The 23,949-nt window shown below is 51.8% G+C and overlaps 1 protein-coding gene across 1 annotated transcript in view; it reads right to left on the bottom strand.

Moving 5' to 3' along the window:
- The window catches only part of LOC139050073 (uncharacterized), a 286,318-nt gene that overhangs the window by 82,731 nt on the left and 179,638 nt on the right, over nt 1-23,949 (bottom strand). The window contains exon 13 of the mRNA XM_070526266.1: nt 6,589-6,704. Within this exon, the coding sequence (XP_070382367.1) occupies nt 6,589-6,704 (116 nt within the window). The remainder of the gene's footprint in view (nt 1-6,588; nt 6,705-23,949) is intronic.

Genomic DNA, 23,949 nt, shown 5'->3' with positions numbered 1-23,949 from the left:
CTCAAACGAACGGCCTCACTGAGCGTTTGAACCGCACCCTTACACACATGCTATCCAAATACGTTTCAGATTACCACCGTGACTGGGACCGGGCTCTTCCCTACATTACCTGTGCATACAACTATTCCCGTCTCGAAACTGCCGGCTTTTCCCCGTTTTACTTCTTGTATGGCCGCGAACCGACGCCACTACTAGACACCGTGCTTCCGTCCACCACAGCTTCCACTAGCGCTTATGCCCGTGATGCAATCGCCCGTGCTGACCATGCTCGTCAACTTGCGCGCGTTCATCTACAAGTATCTCAAGCCAAACATAAGCGACGCTACGACCTCCGTCACTGTCATGTCCATTTTGCGCCCGGCACCCTCGTGTTGCTTTGGTCACCATGGCGTAAAGTTGGCCTTTGTGAGAAACTGCTTTCCTGTTATATCGGCCCATATCGCGTGCTCCGCCAAGTGACCGATGTCGCCTATGAAATTGTTCTAGCCACGCCCACTACGTCCTCCGGTGTGACAACCAGTGACATTGTCCACGTCACCACCGTCACGGCAAAAGCACCGTGACGGTGCTTTTGCCGCCGGCGGGTAGTATTACGATATTATCGGTAGATACCCGAGAGACGAGCCACCGCGAGAATGACGACGAAGTGGGTCGGTGCCCTTGGCGCGAGTGAATGTCGGCCTGGCACTCTGGCTCATGCCCAGTGTAAATAGCCTGTAAATAGCCTCTTCTCTTTCGTCTGTGTCTTTCTAGAAGTAACAGTATCAATAGCTTTATTGTCACAGGCGGTTCATCACAGTTTTTACGGCGCTGTGGTCCACATCCTTCTGGGGATTCCCTAATCATCTTAAGCCTTCATCATCAACTTGGTGCTTGCGCTCTTTGCATGGGCATGAAGAAGGAAATAATAGAGGAGTGAGCATTACACATAGTGGCCAACTTTTTGAAGCTTTTTTGAAGCCTACTACTTGTAAAGCTGCCCTTCCACCTTTTGTTCGAGCCTGCTTTTTTGTGTTGTTCATATCCAAGGAGCCTTTGCTGTTTTATTACGTAACTGCCTAGAGAACAGAGGGCGTAATCAGCAAAGACGTGGTACTAAAAAGGGTGACAATAGCTATAAGCCAATTTATCATGTATAGGATGTACTGGTGGGCTAGTTGATTATTGGCGAGGCAATACGGCAGCATAGTTCCAAACAAGATCCTAACAGAATGAACATGAGCGTTCGTGTTTACCCTGTCACGTCTTTGTTACAAAGTTCTCTGCCATACTCTGTCATGTAAATAATCTCAAGTGCTGTGAACTCTCGCGGGAAAGGTCACAGCTAGGCTCCTCTTCCTCGGTTGCCACATTCGAAGAGGGTGGTTGAATACGACCGTGGCTGTCCTTCCAATGCGCTTGTGCGACCACTACATCATTTAAACCTTCAAAAGCGTAAAGGCATGTAATGACGCGTTTGACCACAATTAGGCGCGTGGAGCTATGTTTTTTCACGTGGTGACGCTTCGATTGCTAGGCTCTCTCTGAGTCCGTTGCGCGTGCTTACGACGCGGTGTGAGGTTCGGCGTACCATGTCGCCATTTAGAAGGCACCGTCGACAGTGACAGGGGGAATAAAAAAAACGGCTTGTCATTTTTTAAAGGACACTGTCGCGTAGTCATTACTTATTTACACTAGAATCTCCACTGCGGAGTTTCCCAGGGTGGGTTAAAAAACAAAACTTAAAACAGTCTATAGAAAGGAAACAAATGCAGACAAATCGCAGCACACAAAATAACGGAACACAGTACTAACAGGGAAAAGGAGAAAAAGCGAATAATCACTGTGACAACTCATAAGTAAAGGAATCGGGACTTGGAAGAAGAATTTGATAATTAGTTAGTCTGCTCCACTCGTTAACATGTCCTGAGCGAAGTTCTTCTTACCAATTCACACGTGGGTGCGAAATATAGTTACGTTCAAATCATGCCTTTGTTTACGTGTCCGGATGACAAAGAGAGTACTTTCGATATGTCTGTGTTGTGTCTTTGGAATTGGTCTCGAAGAAATTTGGGAGAGAACGGTGATTCCTATTGGGCAAGGTAGGTAGTCTGGCTTTAGTCTCAAGAGCTAGTATTACAGAGCGTCCAAAACTGCAATATAAAAAAACGAACATCCCGTTTAAAATTTCCAACTTTTTGATTTGTTTTTGTAAAACGAACCCTGATGCTAAGGCAACAAATGCTAAGAGAAAAGTTTGACTGGGAAGCAACCGAACAGCAGGGATTGTTTACTTTAAACCCGCTCAGAGAAAGAACATTTCCGGGTTTCCGTGGCAGTAACATGGAGATGGTGCTTTGTCCAATGAAGGGTGTTAATGGTCCAAGATTTCAACTATAGAGAGAAACGTATTATTTTTGCATGTATTAACATTTTGGGCATATCGTTACAAGCAACAGTCATTAGAATTGTATTTGGAAATTAATTTGAATTTGCCAAAATCTATACCAATAAATAATCCTCTGTATGTCCTGTTTAGGCTAGCATTCGCCAGGAGCATTTTAATGCGGTAGCATTCCAAGATTACGCACTTTCAGAAGCTATCTATCAATGTATGTATGGATGCTTGCATCTAACCGTTTTTCCGCCTTCCTGGGTCACGGGATGGTCAGGGGTGGAAGAGAGAGGGCATGGGGCTGCTGTGCGGAATTAACCGATTGGAAAACAAACAAGCGCAGCAATTTGGGAGGTCATTGAGGTCACAGACGTGCCGCTCTTCGACAAACCTCTTTCAATTCAACGTGGGTCTCTGTAGACGTGGGATTGAGTTGGTACTGGTCTGCGAAGAAACGTCTCGACGCAAAATTAAAGTACGGTTTATGTGCCACTTGGTGTGTGTTGGTCTGGAATGAACCTCTCCGATGCCAAACTGGGTCACTGGGTATGTGCAAATGGGTGTATGCAGCTCTTTCATTAGCGTATATGGCTGCAGACTCGCCGTGGTGGGGTAGGTGCTGTGGCCCGGCGCTGCTATGCTTTAGGGCGCGAGATCAAATCCCGGCTTCAGCGACGGAATTTCCCCGTACATGACATGCAAAAACGCCCATGTACATTGCGTGCATTGGGTTTACGATAAGAAACACCTGGTGGTGAAAATTATTCGGGAGTCACTCACTACGGCATGCCTCAAATCAACACCTGTGTTGAGTACGAAAACAAAACCAAGATCATCAGTGTTTTTTTTAATTTTTGACGCCAGCTTGTACAACTAGCTTTGTGCCACCACGAATGTGCCGCTCTACAACGACGAAAATGATTCCAATATTTCTCGATGCTGAGTGAAATCAAACCGACGTCTCAGTTGTTCCGCAAAAAGAACAACCTCGCGCATTAGCCGGCTGCATCACAGACGCCCTGAGTGCATGCCACTCTTCAATAAGCCTATTTCAAGCCAACGTTTTAGCAAGCTGTGCGACGAATGCAGTAGGCATCTGGTGCTCTACAATGAAATCCGCATTAACTGAAGTTACTGAGTATCTGCCATTGAGCGTGTGGCAAGCAACGGAGTAGTTCTTAACCTTCACGGGCACCGGCGCGCAGCGCTTCCAGTCTCGGAGGCCAAGCACGGACTTCTTGGCAGTGTCACTAGATGACAGGAACGTGTCCAGAAAGACGCGCGAGAAGGCAGGTTGCCGCATGGCATGTTTCAGAGTATTCAGAAGCACCGGCGCGCCGTGCATTTTCGAGGCCATGCTCAGGTTTCACGGTGGCGGCGATAGATGGCGCCGAGTGTTCTTAGGAAGGTGTGGTTGCAGAATGACACCAGCGCTTCGGCGCAGGCTGAAGGAAGTCGTCCAGAAAGTTGGCAGCCGGGTACAGCCTAATTGGAAGTGTACACAGACAACCAGGAGCCATAAGAAGCAAAGTGACAGAAACAAAGACAACGAGTTGGATGCAGAGAATGCAAGCAAAAACGTCAAGATTTGCCAGAAAGGAAAGGAAGATATAAGGATGGAGAATTTGTACGAAATATCAATGGGAAGCGCCTTGCTATTTGAGGCCCGAGCTGGTTGTGTAAAGACAAAGACATGCCGGAGCAAATATTCGCAATCAGATGAGGCATGTGTATGCTGCAGAGTAAATCTGCGGAGCATTGATCACACCTCAATGCAATGCGAAAAGATTCACGTAGTGATACCCGTACGTAACGTACACCTTCAAGAAGCGCTTAGGTTTAAAGTGGACGAAAGGATAAACCGGTGAGCAATTCGACATAAGCAAAATATCTTTTATGGATTCGGTGGGAAAAAGAAGCAGGAAAGCGATTGATATGACCGGAACCATTAAATGCATATGTAGATGTACAAGGCGGCGGGGAAGCTTAGAGAAAAAAAAGCACTAAAAAGATGTCTACGAAAATGCTTGAATGAAAAGCATATGTAATCAACCTGTGTAACCCAGGTTTGCCGGAACGACATGGCCACAAATAGTGCATGACCTGGGGTATTCGGAGAAGTATGGGAGAGGCCTTTGCCCTGCAGTGGGCGTAACAAGGCTGATGATGATGAACCCAGGCCAGTTAGATCACTACTTGTCACCACGTGTTTCGAAGGGGATGCCAAAAATACATAATCATCACCATCATAATCATCATCATCTTCGAGGCGTGATAGAGGAGTCCGCTGTAGTACACGCCTCATACATCGTTTCGACGGTGGCAATAAGCTGTGCTACTGCATAAATTCAGATATAATGCATTACAGTCTCCAGTATCGGGAGATTGGTTCTGCTGGCATTTTACTTAATCACCGCACACTCAGTATGACAATTATGTAATTATCGCACCACCAGGTTCACTTCGCAGGAATGTTTTCCACTTTTCGTCTACCGCAAATTATATCATCAATAATGCATACGAATGGAGCGTATCACATAACCGTTCTATCACTATACTCGTTTTGTTAATCAGTATGAAGTGGCGTATGCTTTCTGCAGCGCGAAAGCCATTTGTATATGCATTCATTTCGCAGAATCCTGCAGCTTGGAACCACCTTCGCACTAGCATTTCGTTCATCCCTAACTACGCTTGTTTTCGTATATCTGATCACGCTCTTTCATTATGATTCATAGAAAATATTTCTATCTCACTAGCATTGTATGATGTTATCAATTATCCCGTAATCTGGTCGGTAATACTATCGTGTAAGCATTTATGTTGTATTATGTGTCCTACGCTTGCCCCGTTGTATTTTTGGTATATCTTTTTCTTTGTTCAACTCCCATGTATATTTCCTCCGTGATTGACTGTATTTAAATAAATAACATTCAGTTTTAAATTACCTATATGTTACTGTGCCATCAATGAATATGAGAAAAAAAATTTCGTATGCATGGATCCTTGTGGGACAACAATGTGTACTTTAAGTTGTTTTAAAGATACTATGATGCTTTGAGTGCCTTGAAAGTGAAAACAGCATCTTCTGATTGGACGGCTTAAATAAAGCATACTATGAAAGCGATTTGTAGCCTCGCGGCGTGACATTTGTCATAATTAACTCCAGACGTTCCGAGGCAGTTATCATTGGCGTTGCCGTTCCTGCAGACAAAAATTGATTAGCGAAAAATTCCTGGTGCCTAAAGGATTAGTACCAGTCATTATCCGGCAGAAAGGTGTAATTGAAGAATACGAAATGAAACCGAAACATACATTGTTACAAATTCGTAAAGCACCTGCTTATGCAAAGCACACTGCATGGTTTAAAACATCTCTAAGATAATGAAAATAAAAAGAAAGCAGTGATCTGCTCGGCCCTGCAGAACAAAGTTTCGACAAGTTAAGTGTCTCGAACAAGCCTGTACGGCATCAATCGGCACTTTTCCCAATGCACGAAGAGATAAAATCAGACATTGCTGTCTTTCCACCATGATGACACGACTAAAAGTACACAAGGAAAGTCTCTCAAGATCCCTACTTTGTTTTTCAATTTCAAGATTGTTCGTGGAGACATAAAGACGATTTGAGAACTGCGGGGCGTTCAGCGCACGCTGTGATAAGAGGCCCTCTTTCGTTTCAAGCTTAAACTTGGATTGGCTGTTTCTCGATGCGACCGCTAGGGGGCAAGCATTTAGCTGCAGTCGCCAATTGTTTACAATGCTCCAAGTTGGCCGAGGTGCGGTCCAAGAGATGGCTTTCAATGCACCGTCCCCAAACCTTCCATGAAAGCTTTCATGAAAACTGCTATCTCTAATATTTGTGTCATACCGCTAGTCCGCTAGTACAAAACATTTATATGGTTCAGATATATTCAAATTATGCAAGCGTAGCCATGCGTTCAGCCCAGTGGGTAAGGCACTCAAAACCTCCCCACCAGCAACGTTATTTTCTTTCTAATTTATTATATCTTGTTATACATCAATAATTTTATCCATTCGTCTTAGCTGCTAAGCCGACCGGTTGCCTAGTTGGGTAGACAAAGAAATACTTAAGCCTTTAAAGGCTGTACGAATGTTTTGAACATTCAGGCACTTCCTAATGAGACTGATCTAATAACCACCCATGAAAATCGAAGCCCGCCTATTTTCCTGAAAATAAGGAATAATCTCTCTTACGCGAAGGTGTCTTGATTGTACTCTATTCTTGCTAGGTAGTTCGGAGGTGTCACACCAAAGTATAGGCCATAGTCAGTCGAGATATTTAGCTGCTCTTCGTACGCTCTCTGTATGACCTGTGAAATGACAAAAATACAGATTATTGCTATTTTGCGCAATATGAACCGGCAGTGCACTGCTACACTCATAGTAGTGGTCGAAACAACGCCAAGTGACCACTCAGGATTTGACCAACATTCAGAGAGGTAGTGACGGCAACAAACTGAGCCTCTACATATTCTCAGGGTGCCACTCTAGAAATAAGATATGGGCCGTTTTGGGGTCATTCGCTGTGCCGAATCATGGTCTTGTTAGGACTGAGTCGGCGCTATTCCATTCTTTATCTTCCCTGGCGCACCATAGCGCTATCCGCACTTGTGACACATTTGCTGCGAATCCCGGCACTCCGCCTTGCATTTGGCATTGGCCCACGGTGTAGTTTAACGACGGTATGGTGTCCAGTCTCGTAGCATCTTGCTTGCTGGACTTGCATGCCTGTCGTTCAGTCAAGCAGCTTCCATAGCAATCGAATGTCTCATAAATATTTGTTAAAGTTGACTTTAATGAGACCAAGTCATTACCCAAGGGCGCAAACGAATCGAGCAGCCATCACTGTACTGTTCCGCGCATTGGCAGCCCATGCTGAGTTACATTGCAGACCCTATAAGTAATGGTACCTTTAAACTCAGAGCTTCTAAAAAGTAATCAAATAAGGTTGTTCTGCTGGAAGAGAAAACAAATCAGCCCATACTCTAGATAATTGTCACGATTGGTATAACGGAGTAAAGGAAACAAGTTCAAAGAGCCGAGAGCATGATGGCTTGGAGGGCGACGGTTTTCAGTGCCTCCATGCTTAAGAGATACGTACTGAAGCACGCGTATTGAAGCGAGGCTAACTGCAGCAACTGTGAGCCAAGATGGTTGGCGGCTTCTTGTGTGCTGTCAGCTCGCGTGCTTTGTGGGTGGGGTGCCATAATCTCATGATTAGGAGAAGTGTTGGAGGGAAATGATGCAGGAAGCGTTTTGCTCCCTCAAGCGGGTGTTTTATTTTGTTATCGTTGTGACAACACGTGCTTGCTATCATCATGAGAAAGCTGTTCATATTTGTCTGCACGGGCTTGAAACCATGCTTGTCACAATATTTAGTAAATGCATGCGTAGTGAAACTTACACGCCGATTACTACAAACCATACTTAGTTTACTTGTCTAATACTTTGCAATCGCTCTCAAAACTGCGTATTCCAGGAGAAATTTAAGCATTGAATTGTTATTTATTTTCGAAATAGTTTTAGTTCTCTTATTCTGGCCTAATCTTTGTACTGTAATCCATACCTGTACAGGGCCTTAAAATCAGGACTCCAGAATTTAGAGAGGTACACCCTGCTTCAGAGGTCTCCTCTAATTGTAATAACCTTGTTGTATCGTGATTATTTGAGGATTATGTCTTGTGCATCAGCACTAAGGCTAAATTTTATGCTGTTGTATATTCAATACTCTTTTGGTGGGCTAGTTGGTTCATATTTAAAACAAAGTGTGAGGCCATGAACTGCTTTTTGTTAACTTTGTTGCGCGTCTTGACACATCGACGTAATACTCACATGGCACAAGCAGATTACTATCAGTGTTATTACTCGTAATTTTGTTGCCATGTAAAGGCTCGTGTCAATTTCACAACATATTCTAGGCACAGACCGTCATTGCAATAATAACTAATTATAGCTATAATAAAAAGAAGATGGATGCGCTTCTTAAATTAAGTGAAAATACCAGCCAATCTTGTGTCTTTGTAAATAATTTCCTTGGCGATCTTTATTTTGCCATTATTTCACTATTTCTGGGAACGGCGCACGTATGGGGAGTGCATGATTAACGCCTGCTTCACCTCCGCCACGGGTCAGCCATGCATCACACTCTCTTAGTGAACCGCGCACGAATGAGGAGTGAGTGTTTAACGTCTCTTTCAACTGAGCCATGCATCGGCCCGGCATTGAACTATTTCTGGGATCGGCGCACCTTTGGGGAGTGAGTGCTTAACGCCTGTTTCAAGTCATGGCGCGAGTCAGCCAAGCATCGGTCTTTCTTCGGAGTCCGCGAATGTATGGCGAGTGAGTGCTAAACGTCTGCTTCATCTGCGCCTCGAGTCGGCCCGGCATTAGACTATCTTCGGGATCGCCGAACGTATGGGGAATGAATTCTTAACGAATGCTTTCCCTACGCCACAAGTGGGCCCAGCATTTCACTATCTTTGGTATCGCCGCACGTATGGGTAGTGAATGCTACACTGCTGCTTCACCTGCGCAACGGGTCTGCCCGGCATTTCATCAATTTCGAAATAAGCGCACGCATTGAGAGTGGATGCTTAACGCCTGCTTCATCTGCGCCACGTGTAGGCCCGACATCGCACTCTCTTTGGGATCGGCGCACGTATGGGGAGTGAGTGTTTAACAGCTGCTTCTCCTGCGCCATGAGTCGGCCATGCATCGGACAGCTTTCACAATCTGCGCACGAATGGGGAGTGAGTGCTTAACGTCTGCTTCACCTGCACCACGAGTAGGCCCAACATTTCACTATCTTTGGGATTGCCGCACGTATGGGGAGTGAATGCTACACTCTTGCTTCACCTGCGCCACGGATCTGCCTGGAATTTCATCACCTTCGGAATAGGCGTGCGCACGCAGAGCGTGTGCTTAGTGCCTCTTTCACCTGCGCCACGGGTCGGCCCGGCATCGCATTCTCTTTAGGATCAGCGCACTAATGCGGAGTCAGTGCTTAATGCATGATTCATCTCCACCGTGGCTTGGCCAGGCATCGCACTATCGTCGGTATCGCCACACCTATGGAGAGAGAAAGCTTAACGCCTGCTTCAGTGGTGCCACGGGTTGACGTTGCATTTCACCACCATCGGAATAGGCGCACGCATGGAGAGTGAGTGCTTAACACCTGCTTCACCTGCGCCATGGGTCGGCCCGGCAGTATACTACCTTCTGAATCGCCGTATTTATGGAGACTGAAGGCTTAACGCTTGCTTCACCAGCGCTACAGATCGGCCTGGCGTTGCACTATCTCATGGATCGGCGCACGTACGGGGCGTGAGTGCTTGACGACTGCTCCACCTTCACCATGAGTCGGCCGTGCATCGCACTGTTTTCGGTTTCCCCGCATGCACAGGGTGTGAGTGTTCCACGTCTGCTTCACCTGCGCCACATGTTGACCCAGCATTGCACTGTTTCGGAATCGCCGCACGTGCTGGGAGTGAATGCCTAACGCCTGCTTCACCTGCACCGTGGGTCGGCCAAGCATCTCACTCCCTTCTGGATCCGCGCACGTATGGGTAGTGAATGCTTAACGTCTACTTCACCTACGCCAAAAGTCGGCCCGGCATTGCACTCTCTTCGGGATCGCCGCATGTATGGGGACAGAATGCTTAATGCCTGCTTCACCTGCGCCACGGGTTGGCCCGGCATCGCACTATCTCTGGGATCGGCGCACGTATGGGTAGTGACTGTTTAACACCTGCTTCCCCTGCACCATGAGTCGACCATGCATCGCACTCTCTTCGGTGTCGCCGCACGTATGGGGAGCGAATGCTACGCTCCTGCTTCACCTGCGCTACGGGTCTGCCTGGCATTTCACCATGTTCGGAATAGGCGCGCGCATGGAGATTGTGTGCTTAATGCCTGTTTCACCTACACCATGGGTCGGCCCGGCATCGGAATCTCTTAGCTGATCGGCGCACTAATGCGGAGTCAGTGCCTAACGCCGGCTTCACCTCAAACTCGGGTCGGCCAGGCATCGCCCTTTCGTCGGTATCGCCGTATGTATGGGGAGAGACTGGTTTACGTCTGCTTCACCTCCACTGCGGGTCGCCCGGGCTTCGCACTATGATGATGATGACTATGAATGATGACTACGAACGAATGGGGAGTGAATGCATAACGCCTGCTTCACCTGCGCCACGGGTTGGCCAGGCATAGCACTCTCTTGTGGATCGCATTCATGATCTAACTCTCTTCATGATCGGCGCACGTATGCGGAGTTAGTTCTTGACGCCTGCTTCACCTCCACCGCTGGTCGTCCAGGCATCGAACTATCTTCGATATCGCCGAACGAATGGGGAGTGAATGCATAACGCCTGCTTCACCTGCGCCACGGGTTGGCTAGGCATAGCACTCTCTTCTGTATCGCCGCGCGTATGTGGAGCAAATGCTTAAGGCCTGCTCCAGCTGCTCCACCGGTCGGCCCGGCATTTCACCACCATCCGAATAGGCGCACGCATGGAGAGTGAGCGTTTAGCGCCACCTTCACGTGCACCACGGGTCGCCCCACGTTGCACTACCTGTGGGATCGGCGCACGTATAGGGTGTGAGTGCCTAACGCCTGCTTCACCTCCTGTCGCGGGTCGGCCAGGCATCGCACTCTCTTCGGAATACGCGAACGTTTGGGGAGTGAGTTCTTAACGTGTTTCACATGCGCCAGGGGTGGGCCCCGCATTGCACTGTCTTCGGAATTGCCGCACGTATGGGGAGTGAATATTTAACGCCTCTTTTATCTGCGCCACGTATCGGCCTGGCACGTCACCATCTTCGGTATAGCCGAGCGCATGGAGAGTGAGTGCTTAAAGGCACGTTTATAGTCCGACCTTATCGGCGCGCGGGCGAGCGTCATTCGCGGTCAGTCACGCTGCGTCGGTTGCGCTGCGCCAGCCGAAATGCCATCCCTTCTATGCTTCAACGCGCGCGCCGTCGACTGCTATCTTCGGAGCATGCGCAGAACGTTCGCCAAGTCGCGCACCGTCCGCAAAAGCCGTTGCGGAGTTGTGTTGGCGCCTTTTTCTTCGCGCGCAATGCATTTTAGTGCGAGAGTTCCACCGACTCCGACTCGAGAATGGCTCAGGAGCCATATCGGCGCCGGACCCGTCGGGGCGCCTCGGAAGCCGCCGGTTACGTTGGCTGCGCTGGTGCGCCCGACTATCGAGGGGTCGTTTGGCCGACGTGACGTAGCGTGCGCGCGCGCGTGCGTTACGTCGTACTATTAACGGCCCTTAACTCCTGCTTCACCAGCGCCACGGGTCGGCCCAGCATCCCACTATCTTCGGTATCGGCGCACGTTTGCGGATTCAATGCTTAACGCCTGCTTCAACACCAGCGTGGGTCAGCGAGGCATCGCATTCTCTTTAGGTTCCGCGCACGTATGGGTAATGAATGCTCAACGTCTGCTTCACCCCCGCTACACGTTGCTCACCATTGCACTATCTTCTGAATCAAAGCACGTAAGGGGAGTGAATGCTTGTCCCCTGCTTCACCTGCGTCACTGGTCGGCAAGGCATTTCACTATCTTCGGGACCGCCGCACATATGAGGCGTCAACGCTTAACCACTGTTTTACCTGAGCTACGGGTCGACCCGGCATTTCACTACATTCAGAAATGGCACACGCACGGACAGTGAATGCTTAACGCATGTTTCACGTGCGCCACGGGTCGGTCCCGCATTGCACTATCTTCGGGATTGTCGCACGTATGCGGAGTCAGTGCTCAACGACTGATCCACCTCCTCCGCGGTACGCCCAGGCATCGCACTATATTCGGATCACGAAACGTATGGGGAGTTAACACCAGCTTCACCTGCACAATGGGTCGGCCCGGCACTACACACTCTTCGGCATCTGCGCACGTATCGGGAGTTAGTGCTTAACGCCTGCTTCGCCGGCACGATGGGTCGGCTCGGCACATCTCTTCGGGATCCGCGCACATATGGGGAGTGAGTGATTAACGTCTGCTTCACATGCGCCACGGGTCGGCCCGGCATTGCATTGTATTCGGGATCGCCGCACGTATGGGGAGTAAATATTTAACGCAAGCTTCACCTGCGCTACGGGTTCACCCTGCATTGCATTGTCTTCGAGATGGGCGCAAGAATGCGGAGTCAGTGCTTAAAGCCTTCTTCACCTCCGCCGTGGGTCGGCGAACCATTGCACTCTCTTAGGGATTGGCACGTGTGGGGAGTGAGTGCTCAACGCCTGTTTCACGGGCGCCATGAGTCGGCCCGCATTGCACTATGTTCGGGATCGGCGCACGTATGCAGAGTTAGCGCTTAACGCCTGCTTTGTGCTTAACGTCTGCTTCAACTCCACCGCGGGTCGCCCAGGAATCGCCCTATCTTCGGTACCCCATAACGTTCGCGGAGTTATATCTGAACGCCTGCTTCATGTACGCCACGGGTCGACCCGGCACCACACTCTCTTTGGGATCTGCGCACGTATGGGGAGTGCTTAACACGCGCTTCTCCTGCGCCACGGGTCGGCTCCGCATTTCACTATCTTCGGCATCGCCGAACGTATGGGTGAGTGAATGCTTTATGCCTGTTTACCTGCGCTACGGGTCGGCCCAGTATTTCACCACACTCAGAATAGGCACACGCACTGAGATTGAGTGCTTAACGCCTGCTTCACCTCCGCCGTGAGTCGGCCAGGCATCGCACTCTCTTCGGTATCCACGCAAGTAGGGGGAGTGAGTGCTTAACGTCAGTTACACATGCACCACGGGTCGGCCCGGCATTGCACCATCTCCGAGATCACCGCACGTATGAGGATTGAATGCTTGACGCCTGCTTTACCTGCCCCATTAGTAGGCCCGGCATTTCACCACCTTCGGAATAGGCGCACGCATGGAGAGTGTCTGCTTAATGCCTGTGTCACCTGCGTCCCGGGTCGGCCCGGCATCGCACTCTCTTCGGGATCGCCGCACGTATCGGGAGTAAGTGCTCATCGTCTGCTTCACCTGCGCCACGGGTCAGCCCCGCATCGCACTATTTTCGGCATCAACGCACGTATAGGCACAGAATGCTTTACGCCTGCTTCACATGCGCCAGGATCGGCGCGCCATTGCCTATCTCTGGAATCTGCTCACGTATGGGAAGGTAGTGCCTGACGCCGGCTTCACCTGCGTCACGAGTCGGACATGCATCGCAATATTTTCAGGTTCCGCGCCCGTATGGGTATGACTGCTTAACGTCTGCGTCCCATGCGCCACATGTCGACCCGGCATTGCACTCTCTTCGGTATCGCTGCGCATATCGTGATGAGCGCAGAATGTCTGCTTCACCTCCGCCACGTTTCGACCCGGCAGTGCAGTATTTCGGGATCGCCTCATGTACGGCGAGTGAATGCCTAACACTTCTTTCAACACCGCCGCGGGTGTGCCAGGCAATGTTCTCTCTTCTGGATCGGCGCATGTATGCGAAGTTAGTGCTTAGCGCCTGCTTCACCACCACCACGGGTCACCCAGACATCGCCCTATCTTCGGTATCACAGCATGTTTGGGAAGCTATATCTTTTTGCCGGCTTCACCTGTGCGGCGGGTCGACCCGGCACCACACTCTCTTCGGGATTTGTGCAGGTATGGGGAGTGCTTAACATCCCGCTTCACCTGCGCCACCGGTCGGCCCCGCATTTCACTATCTTCGGGATCGCAGCACGTATGGGGGAGTGAAGGCTTAATGCATGTTTACCTGCGCTATGGGTCGGCCCGTTATTTCACCACACTCAGAATATGCACACGCCTGGAGATTGAGTGCTTAACGCCTGCTTCACCTCCACCGCGGGTCGGCCAGGCATCGAACTATCTGCGAGATCGCCGAACATATGGTGAGTGAATGCCTAACGCCTGCTTCACATGCGCCACGGGTTGGCCAGGCATCGCAGTCTCTTCGGGATCCACGCACGAATGAAAAGTGAGTGCTTAAAGGGACCCTGAAACGCTTTTGACGATTTTCTGCAAACGTACTAAGTCGTTAGAGTAGGTCCTTCTGATCATTAATTGACACATCTAAGTGCTCTGCGCAAAGCGTGTAATTTATTATAAGGTTTTAAAAATGCACATCGCTGCCGATCGCAGCGAACTCCTCGGCGAAATTTTAAGCCGCCCCTACCCATATGACCGAAATCAACCATATGACGTCAGTGGGGCGAGCTATCCGATTGGCTGACCAGGGCATGTGATCGACAATTTTTCCAACTTTATGGTAAACAAATGATCTTCGTAATAGTTGGAATGTTAGTTAATTTGTTTTTATAAAAAGAAAGTAGCATAAAGAGAATGCACAAGAACAATTTTTCAGTACACTTAAGCACTTCCGGCACACAGCAAGTGTCGTCTGATTGTGTTACAACGTACTCCATTTTGACGAGAGCTCCGCGGTAAGAGTTGGTCTCAGTCTTTTCGCGAGCGCTATGATTCGACTTTGTTGCCTTGTGGACTGCAAACGTAGCGACTGGCAATATGTCAAGCTGCGACATCGTGTCCCTCTGCAAGGCAGCGTACGAGCGAACTGGCTACTGCGCATCGGACTGCCGCTATCCGATCGGCGCCAGGATTTGCGCGTTTGTGGCCGTCACTTTACACCGGAAGATTACTAACGCAAAAGCATTTCGCGAGTCCCGTATTAGGGCAAACGTAAGCGCAAGGGGACTGGGTCTGGCCGCTTGACTGTGCCGTAACGAGATGAGCCGAGATGAGCAGAAGGGCAAATGTGAATGGTCTGCATGGTGCAGCCACCTGGTGGCATAGAGCTCAACCATACACAGTAGCAGCAACGAAGCGTGTTCTTCTTTGCTGCTGGTGCGTATTTTTCGCAGGAGTGTAATCATCAACACGTTGTTTTTATAAATGTTTAAAATGGTTTACACTTGGTTAGAGCAATATTAGGGCTTTGTTTGGCTGGTTAAGCGCTGCGCCAACAAGTGTCTGGGCCGTGCAGACCGATCAGGCCACTCACGTACGTCTACGCTAAAGTTCCTTCATCAGCTTGAGTTTATGCCTCCAGTCATTTGCCGAAATGACCAGCTTGCCTGTGGTTAACGGAATACCAGACACGTTCAGCGCTACGACAGAATGCTCGCCACGCACGCTGCTTCGATAGCTCTCGCTTGGGGTCGACAGCCAAGCGGCTAGCGGAGAGGTTTCGCGCGGGCGGGGGCGGGCTACAAAACAACCAGAAGTGGACGATGTGACGTCGCATCGTGACGCAGGACCAGTGAAGGCGGAGCATAGCCCCGCTCTCTGGGCGAACGAGTTGAGGAGGAAAAGCATGGCTGGGGAGGAGGGTAACTTCAAATCGCTTCTCGCTCCATTAATACGTAACGCTTCACTTAGATTGTGGTGCGAATGTTCTACTTAAGCTGTACCCTACGCGTCTACAAAATTTGTCCGAATCATTTAAGGGGCCCTTTAACGTCTGTTTCACCGGATTTTCTGTTTCGCCGGATTGTGTTATCTTCGGAGTAGGCGCACATATGCGGTGTCAGTGCTTAACGCCTGCTTCAGCTCCTCCGCGGGGCATCCAGGCATAGGACTCTCTTCGGTATTGCTGGGTGTATGGGGAGTGAATGCTTAAGGCCTGCTCCGCCTGCCCCACGGGTCGGCCCGGCATTTCACCACCATTATCCCAATAGGCGCACGCGGGGAGAGTGAGCGCTTAACACCTCCTTCACATGCACCACGGGTCGCCCGACATCGAACTTTCTCTGGGATCGGCGCCCAGATGGGGACTGAGTGCTTAACGCATGCTTCACCTCCTGGCGCGGGTCGGCCAGGCATCGTATTCTCTTCGGGATCCGCGAACGTATGGGGAGTGAGTGCATAACGTCGGCTTCACCTGCGCCACGGATTTGCCCGTCATTTCACCACATTCCGAATAGGCACACTCATGGTGAGTTAGTGCTTAACGCCTGCTTCACCAGCGCCACGGGTTGAGCCTGCATTGCACTATCTTCGGAATCGGCGTACATATGTGGCGTCAATACTTAACGCCTTCTTCACCTCTACCGTGGGTTGTGCAGGCATCGCACTCTCATCAAGATCACCGCATATATTAGGAGTGAATGCTCAACGCCTGCTTCGCCTAGGGCACGCGTTGGCCAGGAATAGGCGACCACATGGAGAGTGTGTGCTTAACTCCTGCTTCAATTGCGCCACGGGTCAGCCCGGCATCGCACGCTCTTCAGGATCTGCGCACGTTTGTGGAGTGAGGGCTTAACGTCACGAGTTGGCCTGGCATTTCACCATCTGAGGAATAGGGGCACGCATGGTGAGTGAGTGCTTAACGCCTGCTTCACCTCCACCGCGGGTCACCCAGGCATCGCACTCTCTTCGGTATCACCGCATGTATGGGGATTGAATGCATAACGCCTGCTTCACGTGCGCCAGGGGTCAGCCCGGCATTGCACTATCTTCGGAGTCGGCGCAGGTATGCGGAGTCAGTGCTTAACGCCTGCTTCACCTCCGCCGAGGGTCGGCCCCGCATTGCACTCTTCAGGATCCGTGCAGGCATGGGGAATGAGTGCTTAGCGTCTGCTTCATCTGCGCCACATGTCAGCCGGTTATTGCACTATCTTCGGTATCGCCGCACGTATCAGAAGTGAATGCTTAATGCCTGATTCCCCTGCGCCACGGGTCGGCCGCGGATTGCACTATCTTCGGGACCGCTGCACGTATGGGGAGTGAAATGTTAACGCCTGCTTCACTTGCGCCACGAGTTGGCCCGGCATTTCACCAACTTCGGAATAAGCGCACGCATGGAGAGTTAGCGCTTAATGCCATGCCTGGATCATGTGCGCCACGGGTCGGCGCAGCATTGCACTATCTGTGGGATCGACGCACGTATGCAGAGTGACTGCTTAACGCCTGCTTCAACACCTATCTCGGGTAGGCCAGGCAGTGCACACTCTTCGGGGTCTGGGAACGTATGCGCAGTCAGTGCTTTGCGCCTGTTTCACCTGCGACACGGGTCGGCCAAGCATTTCACCACCTTTGGAATAAGCGCACGCAATAAGCGCACGCATGGAGTGAGTGCTTAACGGCTGCTTGAACTGTGCCGCGGAGAGGCCGGGTACCGCACTCTCATCGGGATCCGCGCACATATGGTGAGTAGGTGTTTGACGTCTGCTTCACCTGCGCCACGGGTCGGCCCCACATTTAAATATCTTTGGGATTGCCGCACTTATGGGGAGTAAATGCTTAGCGGCTGCTTCACCTTGGCCACGGGTCGCCCCGGCATTTCCCCACCTTCCGCATAGGCGCAAGCATGGAGAGTGAGTGCTTAACGCCTGCTTCGACTGCGCCGCGAGCCGGCCAGGCATCGCACTCTGTTCGGTGTCCGCGCACGTATGAGGACTGAGTGCTTAACGTCTGCTTCACCTGCGCCACGGGTCGGTCACATTGCACTAGCTTCGCGATCGCCGCACGTGTGGGGAGGGAACGCTTAACGCCCACTTCACCTGCGCCACGGGTCGGCCTGGCATTGCTCTTTATTAGCCATTACCGCAAGTGTGGGGAGAATGCTTAACGCCTGCTTCACCTGCGCCATGGGTTGACCCCGCATTTCACTAACTTCGCGATCGCTGCACGCATGGAGAGTGAATGTTTAACGTCTGCATCACCTACGCCTCGCGCCGACCCGGCATTGCGCTATCTCTGGGAGTGGCGCGCGTGTGAGCCACTCCTGCTTCACCTGCGCCATGGGTCTTCCGGATCGCCGCACGTATGGGGAGCGAATGCCTAACGCCTGCTTCAAATGCGCCACGGGTCGGCCAGCCACGGCACTCTCTTCGGGATCCGCGCACGCATGGGGAGTGCACGCTTAACGCCTACTCCACCCTCGCTACGGTTCATCACTGCCTTCCAGCACCTTCGGTATAGGCGCACACGTGTAGAGTGAGAGCTTGACGCCTGCTTCAACTCTCCAGGACTCGTACAGGCATCGAACTCTCTTTGGGATCGGCGCACCTATGCGCAGTCAGTACTTATCGCCTGCTTCACCTAAGCCGTGGGTCGGCCCCACATTGCACGATCTTCGCGATCGCCACACGTATTGAGAAAAATGCTTAACGCCTGCTTCACCTGCACCCTGGCCGCCCCATCATTACCTTATCTCTGGGATCGGCGCACGTTTCGAGAGTGAGTGCTTAACGCCTGCGACACCTCCGCCGCTTGTCGGCCCCATGTTTCGCTATCTTCCGCATCTCTGCTCACATGGAGACTGAATGCTTAATGTCTGCTTCACTTGCGCCACGGGTCGGCCCAGCATTGCACTATCTTCCGGATCGCTGCACGCGTGTAGAGCGAGTGCTCAAGGCCTGCTTTGGCTCGCCACGGGTGGGACAAACATCGTACTCTCTTCGAGATCGGCACACGTATGCGCAGTAAGTGCTTAGCGCCTGCTTCACCTCACCCGCGGGTGGGCCCCATATTGCACAATCTTCGTGATCGCCGCACGTATGAGGAGTGAATGTAAACACCTGCTTTATCTGCGCCACGGGTCGGCCGCGCATTTCACCGCCTTCGGAATATAAGCGCACGCATGGAGAGTGAGTGCTTATCGCGTGCTTCTCCTCCACCGTGGGTCGGCCAGGCATCGCACTCTCTTCGGGGGCCACGCACGTATGGCGAGTGATTGTTTTAATTCTGCTTCAGCTGCGCCAAGGGTCGGCCCTGCATTGCACTATCCTCCGGATCAGCGCATGTATGGGGAGTGAGTGCTTAACGCCTGCTTCACCTCCGCCACTGGTCGGGCCCGCATTTAAGTATATTTGGAATCGCCACACGTATGGTGAGTGAATAATTCACACCTGCTTCACCTCCCCTCACGCACCGGCCAGGCATCGCACTCTCTTCGGGGACCGCACACGCATGGGGAGTGAGTGCTTAGCGTCTGCTTCACCAGAACAATGGGTCAGCCCTATATTGCACGATCTTCCACAGCGCCGCATGTATAGGGAGTCAGTGCTAATCTTTTGTTTCGCCTGCGCCACGGGTCGACCAGGCATTTCACCATCATCGGAATAGGCGCAAGCAAGGAGATGTAATGCTTAACGCCTGATTCACCTGCGCTACGGGTCGGCTCGGCATTGCTCTTTGTCTGGCATCACCGCATGTATGGCGAGTGCCTGATTAACGCCTGCTTCACCTGCATCATGTGTCGGCACCGCATTACACTATCTACGGGATTGTTGCAGACATGAAGAGTGAATGCTTAACGTCTGCGTCACCTGTGCCACGGGCCGGCCCGGCATTGCGCTATCTCGGGGATTGGCGCACGTTTGGGGAGTAAGTGCTTAACAGCTGCTTCATCTCCAGTCGCGGGTCGGCTAGGCATCGCACTTTCTTCGGCATGGGCGCACTTATGGGGTGTAAATGCTTAACGTCTGCTTCACCTGCGCCACGGGTCGGCCCGGGATTTCACCACCTGAGGAATAGGCGCACGCATGGAGAGTGGGTGCTTAACGCCTGCTTCCTCTGCGCCACGTGTACGCCCGGCATCGCACTCTCTTTGAGATCGGCGCACGTATGGGGAATGAGTGCTTAACGCCTGCTTCATCTGGGTGATGGGTCTGTCCCGCATTGCACTACCTTCGGGATCGACTCATGTATCGGAAGTGAATGCTCAACATTTGCGCCACCAGTCGGCCTGGCATTTCACCATCTTCGGAATAGGCGCACACATAGAGAGGATGTGCTTCAAGCATGCTTCACCTGCGCCACGTGTCGCCCCAGCATTTCAGTATCTTCGGGATCGCTGCATGCATGGGGGGGGGGGGGTGAATGCTTAACGCCTGCTTCACCTGCACCATGGGCCGGCGCGGCATTGCGCTATCTCGGGGATTTGCGCGCGTGTGGAGACTAAATGCTTAACTGCTGCTTCACCTCCTGTCACGGGTCGGCCAGGCATCACACCTACTTGGGGGTCCTCGCACGTATGGGGAGTGAATGCTTAGCGCTTGTTTCACCTGCGCCATGGGTTGGTCCAGCATTGCACTATCTTGGGTATCACCGCACGTATGGGGAGTGACTGCTTAATGCCTGCTTCACCTGGGCGACGGTTCGGCGCGGCATTTCACCACCATCGGAATCGGCGCATGCATGGAGAGTCAATGCTTAACGTCTACGCCACCTGCACCACGGGTCGGCCCGGCATTTCACCACCTTCGGAATACGCGCACGTATGGCAAGTGAGTGTTTAATGTCATCTTCACCTGCCCCGTGGGTTGGCCCGGCATTGCTCTATCTTCGGGATCACCGCACATATTCGGAGTGAAATCTTAAAGCCTGCTGCACGTGCGCCAAGGGTCGGCCCGGCATCGCACTACTCCTGGGCTAGGCGCACGTTTGCATAGCGAGTGCTTATCTTCTGCTTCACCTCTGCCGCTGGTCGGCTCCGTATTTCGCTATCTTCGGTATCGCCGCACGTATGGGGAGTGAATGCTTAACGCCTGCTTCACCTGTGCCATCAGTCGGTCATGTATTTCACCACTTTTGGAATAAGCGCACGCAAGGAGAGAGTGCTTATCTCCTGCTTCACCTCCACGGCGGGTCGGCCAGGCATCGCTCTCTCTTCTGGGTCCACGCACGTATGACGAGTGATTGTGTTACGTCTTATTCACCTGCCTCGCGGGTCGGACCCGCATTGCACTCTCTTCCGGATAGGCGCACCTGGAAGATGGAGTGCTTAACGCCTGCTTCACCTCCGTCGCTTGTCGGGCCCGCATTTAAATATCTTCGGGATTGCCGCGCATATGGTCATTGAATACTTCACGCCTGCTTCACCTGCGCCATGGTTCGGCCCAGCATTTCAGCACCTTCGTAATAGGCGCACACTTGGAGAGAGTGCTTAGCGCCTGCTTCACCACCGCCGCGCGTCGGCCAGGCACCGCACTATCTTTGGGATCCGCGCACGTAGGAGGAGTAAGTGTTTAACGCCTGCTTCACCTGTGCCATGGCCGGCCAAGCATTTCACCGTCTTTTGAATAGGCGCGCGCATCGAGTGACTGCTTAACGCCTGCTTCACCTCCGCCGCGTGTAGGCCAGGCATTGCACTTTCTTCATGGTCCACGGACGTATGGCTAGTGAGTGTTTTATGTCTGCTTCAACTGCGCCACGCGTCGGCCCCGCATTTAAATAACTTTGGGATCGCCGCACACATGGGAATGCAGTGCTTAACGCTTGCTTCATGTCGGTCAAGGGTCCGCCCGGCATTACACCACCATCGGAGTAGGTGGAGGCATGGAGAGTGAATGCTTAACGCCTTCTTCACGTCTGCCATGGGTCGGCCCCACATTGCACTACCTTCGGGCTCGCCGAACGTATGGGAAGTTAAGGTTTAACGCCTGCTTCATCTTGGCCACGGGTCAGCCCGGCGTTTCTCAACCTGAGGAATAGGCGCACGGACGGAGAATGAATGCTTAACGCCTGCTTCACCTGCTCGACGGGTCAGCCCAGCATCGCACTCTCTTCGGAATCGCCACACGTATGGCGAGTGAATGCTTAACGCCTGCGGGAAGAAGACACGAACGTCTGGTGGCACAGCTGCATCACCAACGCGCTGCTCGGCTCGCGCAGTTGAATGCTGGCGTCTTTTTGGACAGTGCTTTGGAGTGTCTCATGTTTCCTGGTCGCAGTGGCCTTAAATGAGGAGCCGCAAATAATCCTCTACACCATTGGTGGAGGTGCTGGGACTCAAACCCCGTCCCTTGAAACCCTGGAGCTTCGATCAAGAATGCTACCGTCCGGTATGAACGACAGCTCATTCCAAACGACGGAGACGCCACAGTCCGTCACCTGCACCGGCTTTCCAAGGCAACGGGACCCCAAGTTCTGTAGCGGTGCAGACGACAAAGGCGTAGAAGACTGGTTTGCGTCAAATGAATGGGTGAGCGCGGACAACAAGTGGGATGATCCAGCAAACTTCACCCACGTCATCTTTTATCTGGCTGGTGTTGCCCAACTCTGGTTTCACAACCACGAAAGTAACCTACCGACATGGTTAGTTTCAAGACAGCCTTTACGGAAATGTTCGGCCGACCCGCTGTTCGTATTGTGCGCGCTGAGCAATGCTTGCGCGCCCGATCACAGCAGACGGCAGAAATGTTCACGAGCTACATTGAAGATGTGGTGGACATTTATAAACGAGTCAACGCCACCATGCCCGAAGCTTAGCGAATTCACCATATTCTGAAAGGAATCGATCAGGGCGCATTCCAGATGCTCAGTGCTAGGAATTCGCGCACCACCGCCAAAGTCGTCTGCCCATGCCAAAGTTATGATTAGTTAAAGAAGCAACGCTCTTCATCTCGACGTAATCTGGGAAGCGACGACTAGTTGGCGACCTTTGACAATCCTCATTCTTTCAACGGGTCAATGACTTCGTGCGTGAGGAATTTGCCCGCCAATTTTCCTTAGTCGCCAACAGTGAGGAGCCCACCCCCCGTCATCCAAACAGTCTCAGCATCCTAATTTCCGAAGAGGTCACTCAAATTGTCCCTTCCGCTCACCATCAGCCGTCTGCAGGTACGAAGCTCAACTCTGCGCGGGCAGTTCAGCCTGTCGCCACGCCTCTCACCTATCACGTGGTCGAAATTCGTGTAGATGGCGCTCCTGCATTCGCTCTTGTGGATACCGGTGCAGCCGTTTCTGTGATAGCCGCCTAACAATACCGTTCACTGCGCAAGGTGACCACGCCGTTTTCTGGACTGTAGCTGGTAGGCAAGCACGAAGCACGTCATGAAGCACGTATCCTCTACTGTACGTGTGCTTATTCACGGCATTGTTTATATCGTCTAGTGTATTGTTCTTCCTGCCTGGTCGCATGACGTCATCGCCAGATGGCACTTCTCATCCCGTCATAAAGCCGTGATAGTCTGCGCCTGCGTCGAAGTTGAATTTACCCCTCTGGCTCTGGCACCATTGCGCGAAGACCATGATCGCCCTTCTAAACTTAGCGTTCGCGAGGAGAAAGGTGTTGCGCCTCGCTCCTTCTCCATCGTACGCGTCGCTTGCGATGCCATCACTTATGCAATGGTTCTCTTTACATTGTCCGACGTCTTCAGGAGCCGTAAATATTTTCCACTAACCTTCGGAACGCTTCACATCGCAGGCAGCTGCAGCAATATATACTTCTACTATCTCCTCTGTGCGCCTATAACGTTGCTCGTTGGCGAAAGCCTTGGCTTCGCGGAACTCCTCGACTCTTCATCTTTAGTTGACGTCCCCCGAGACTGCTTTGATGTCGACTCCGGCCGACCATCATCAATTTCCGCGCTTGAGGAAACGACCAGGGACGCGATCTCGAAGGCCATCGCCGATACCCTCGCACCTTCCGAACGCGCCAACCTTCCTGATCTCCTGCACAACTTTAGAAGTTCATTCGACGTTTCACAACCTCAATTCGGCCCCACGTCGGAAGTGAAGCACTGCATTGACACTCGTCGACATCAGCCGTTACGTCAACGACCATACCGCGTCTCTGCCCAAGAGCCTAGCGTCATTACCAC

This window comes from Dermacentor albipictus, chromosome 9 (genome assembly GCF_038994185.2).
Source record: "Dermacentor albipictus isolate Rhodes 1998 colony chromosome 9, USDA_Dalb.pri_finalv2, whole genome shotgun sequence".
NCBI lineage: Eukaryota > Metazoa > Arthropoda > Arachnida > Ixodida > Ixodidae > Dermacentor > Dermacentor albipictus.
This window is presented reverse-complemented; position numbering and strand designations above follow the sequence as displayed.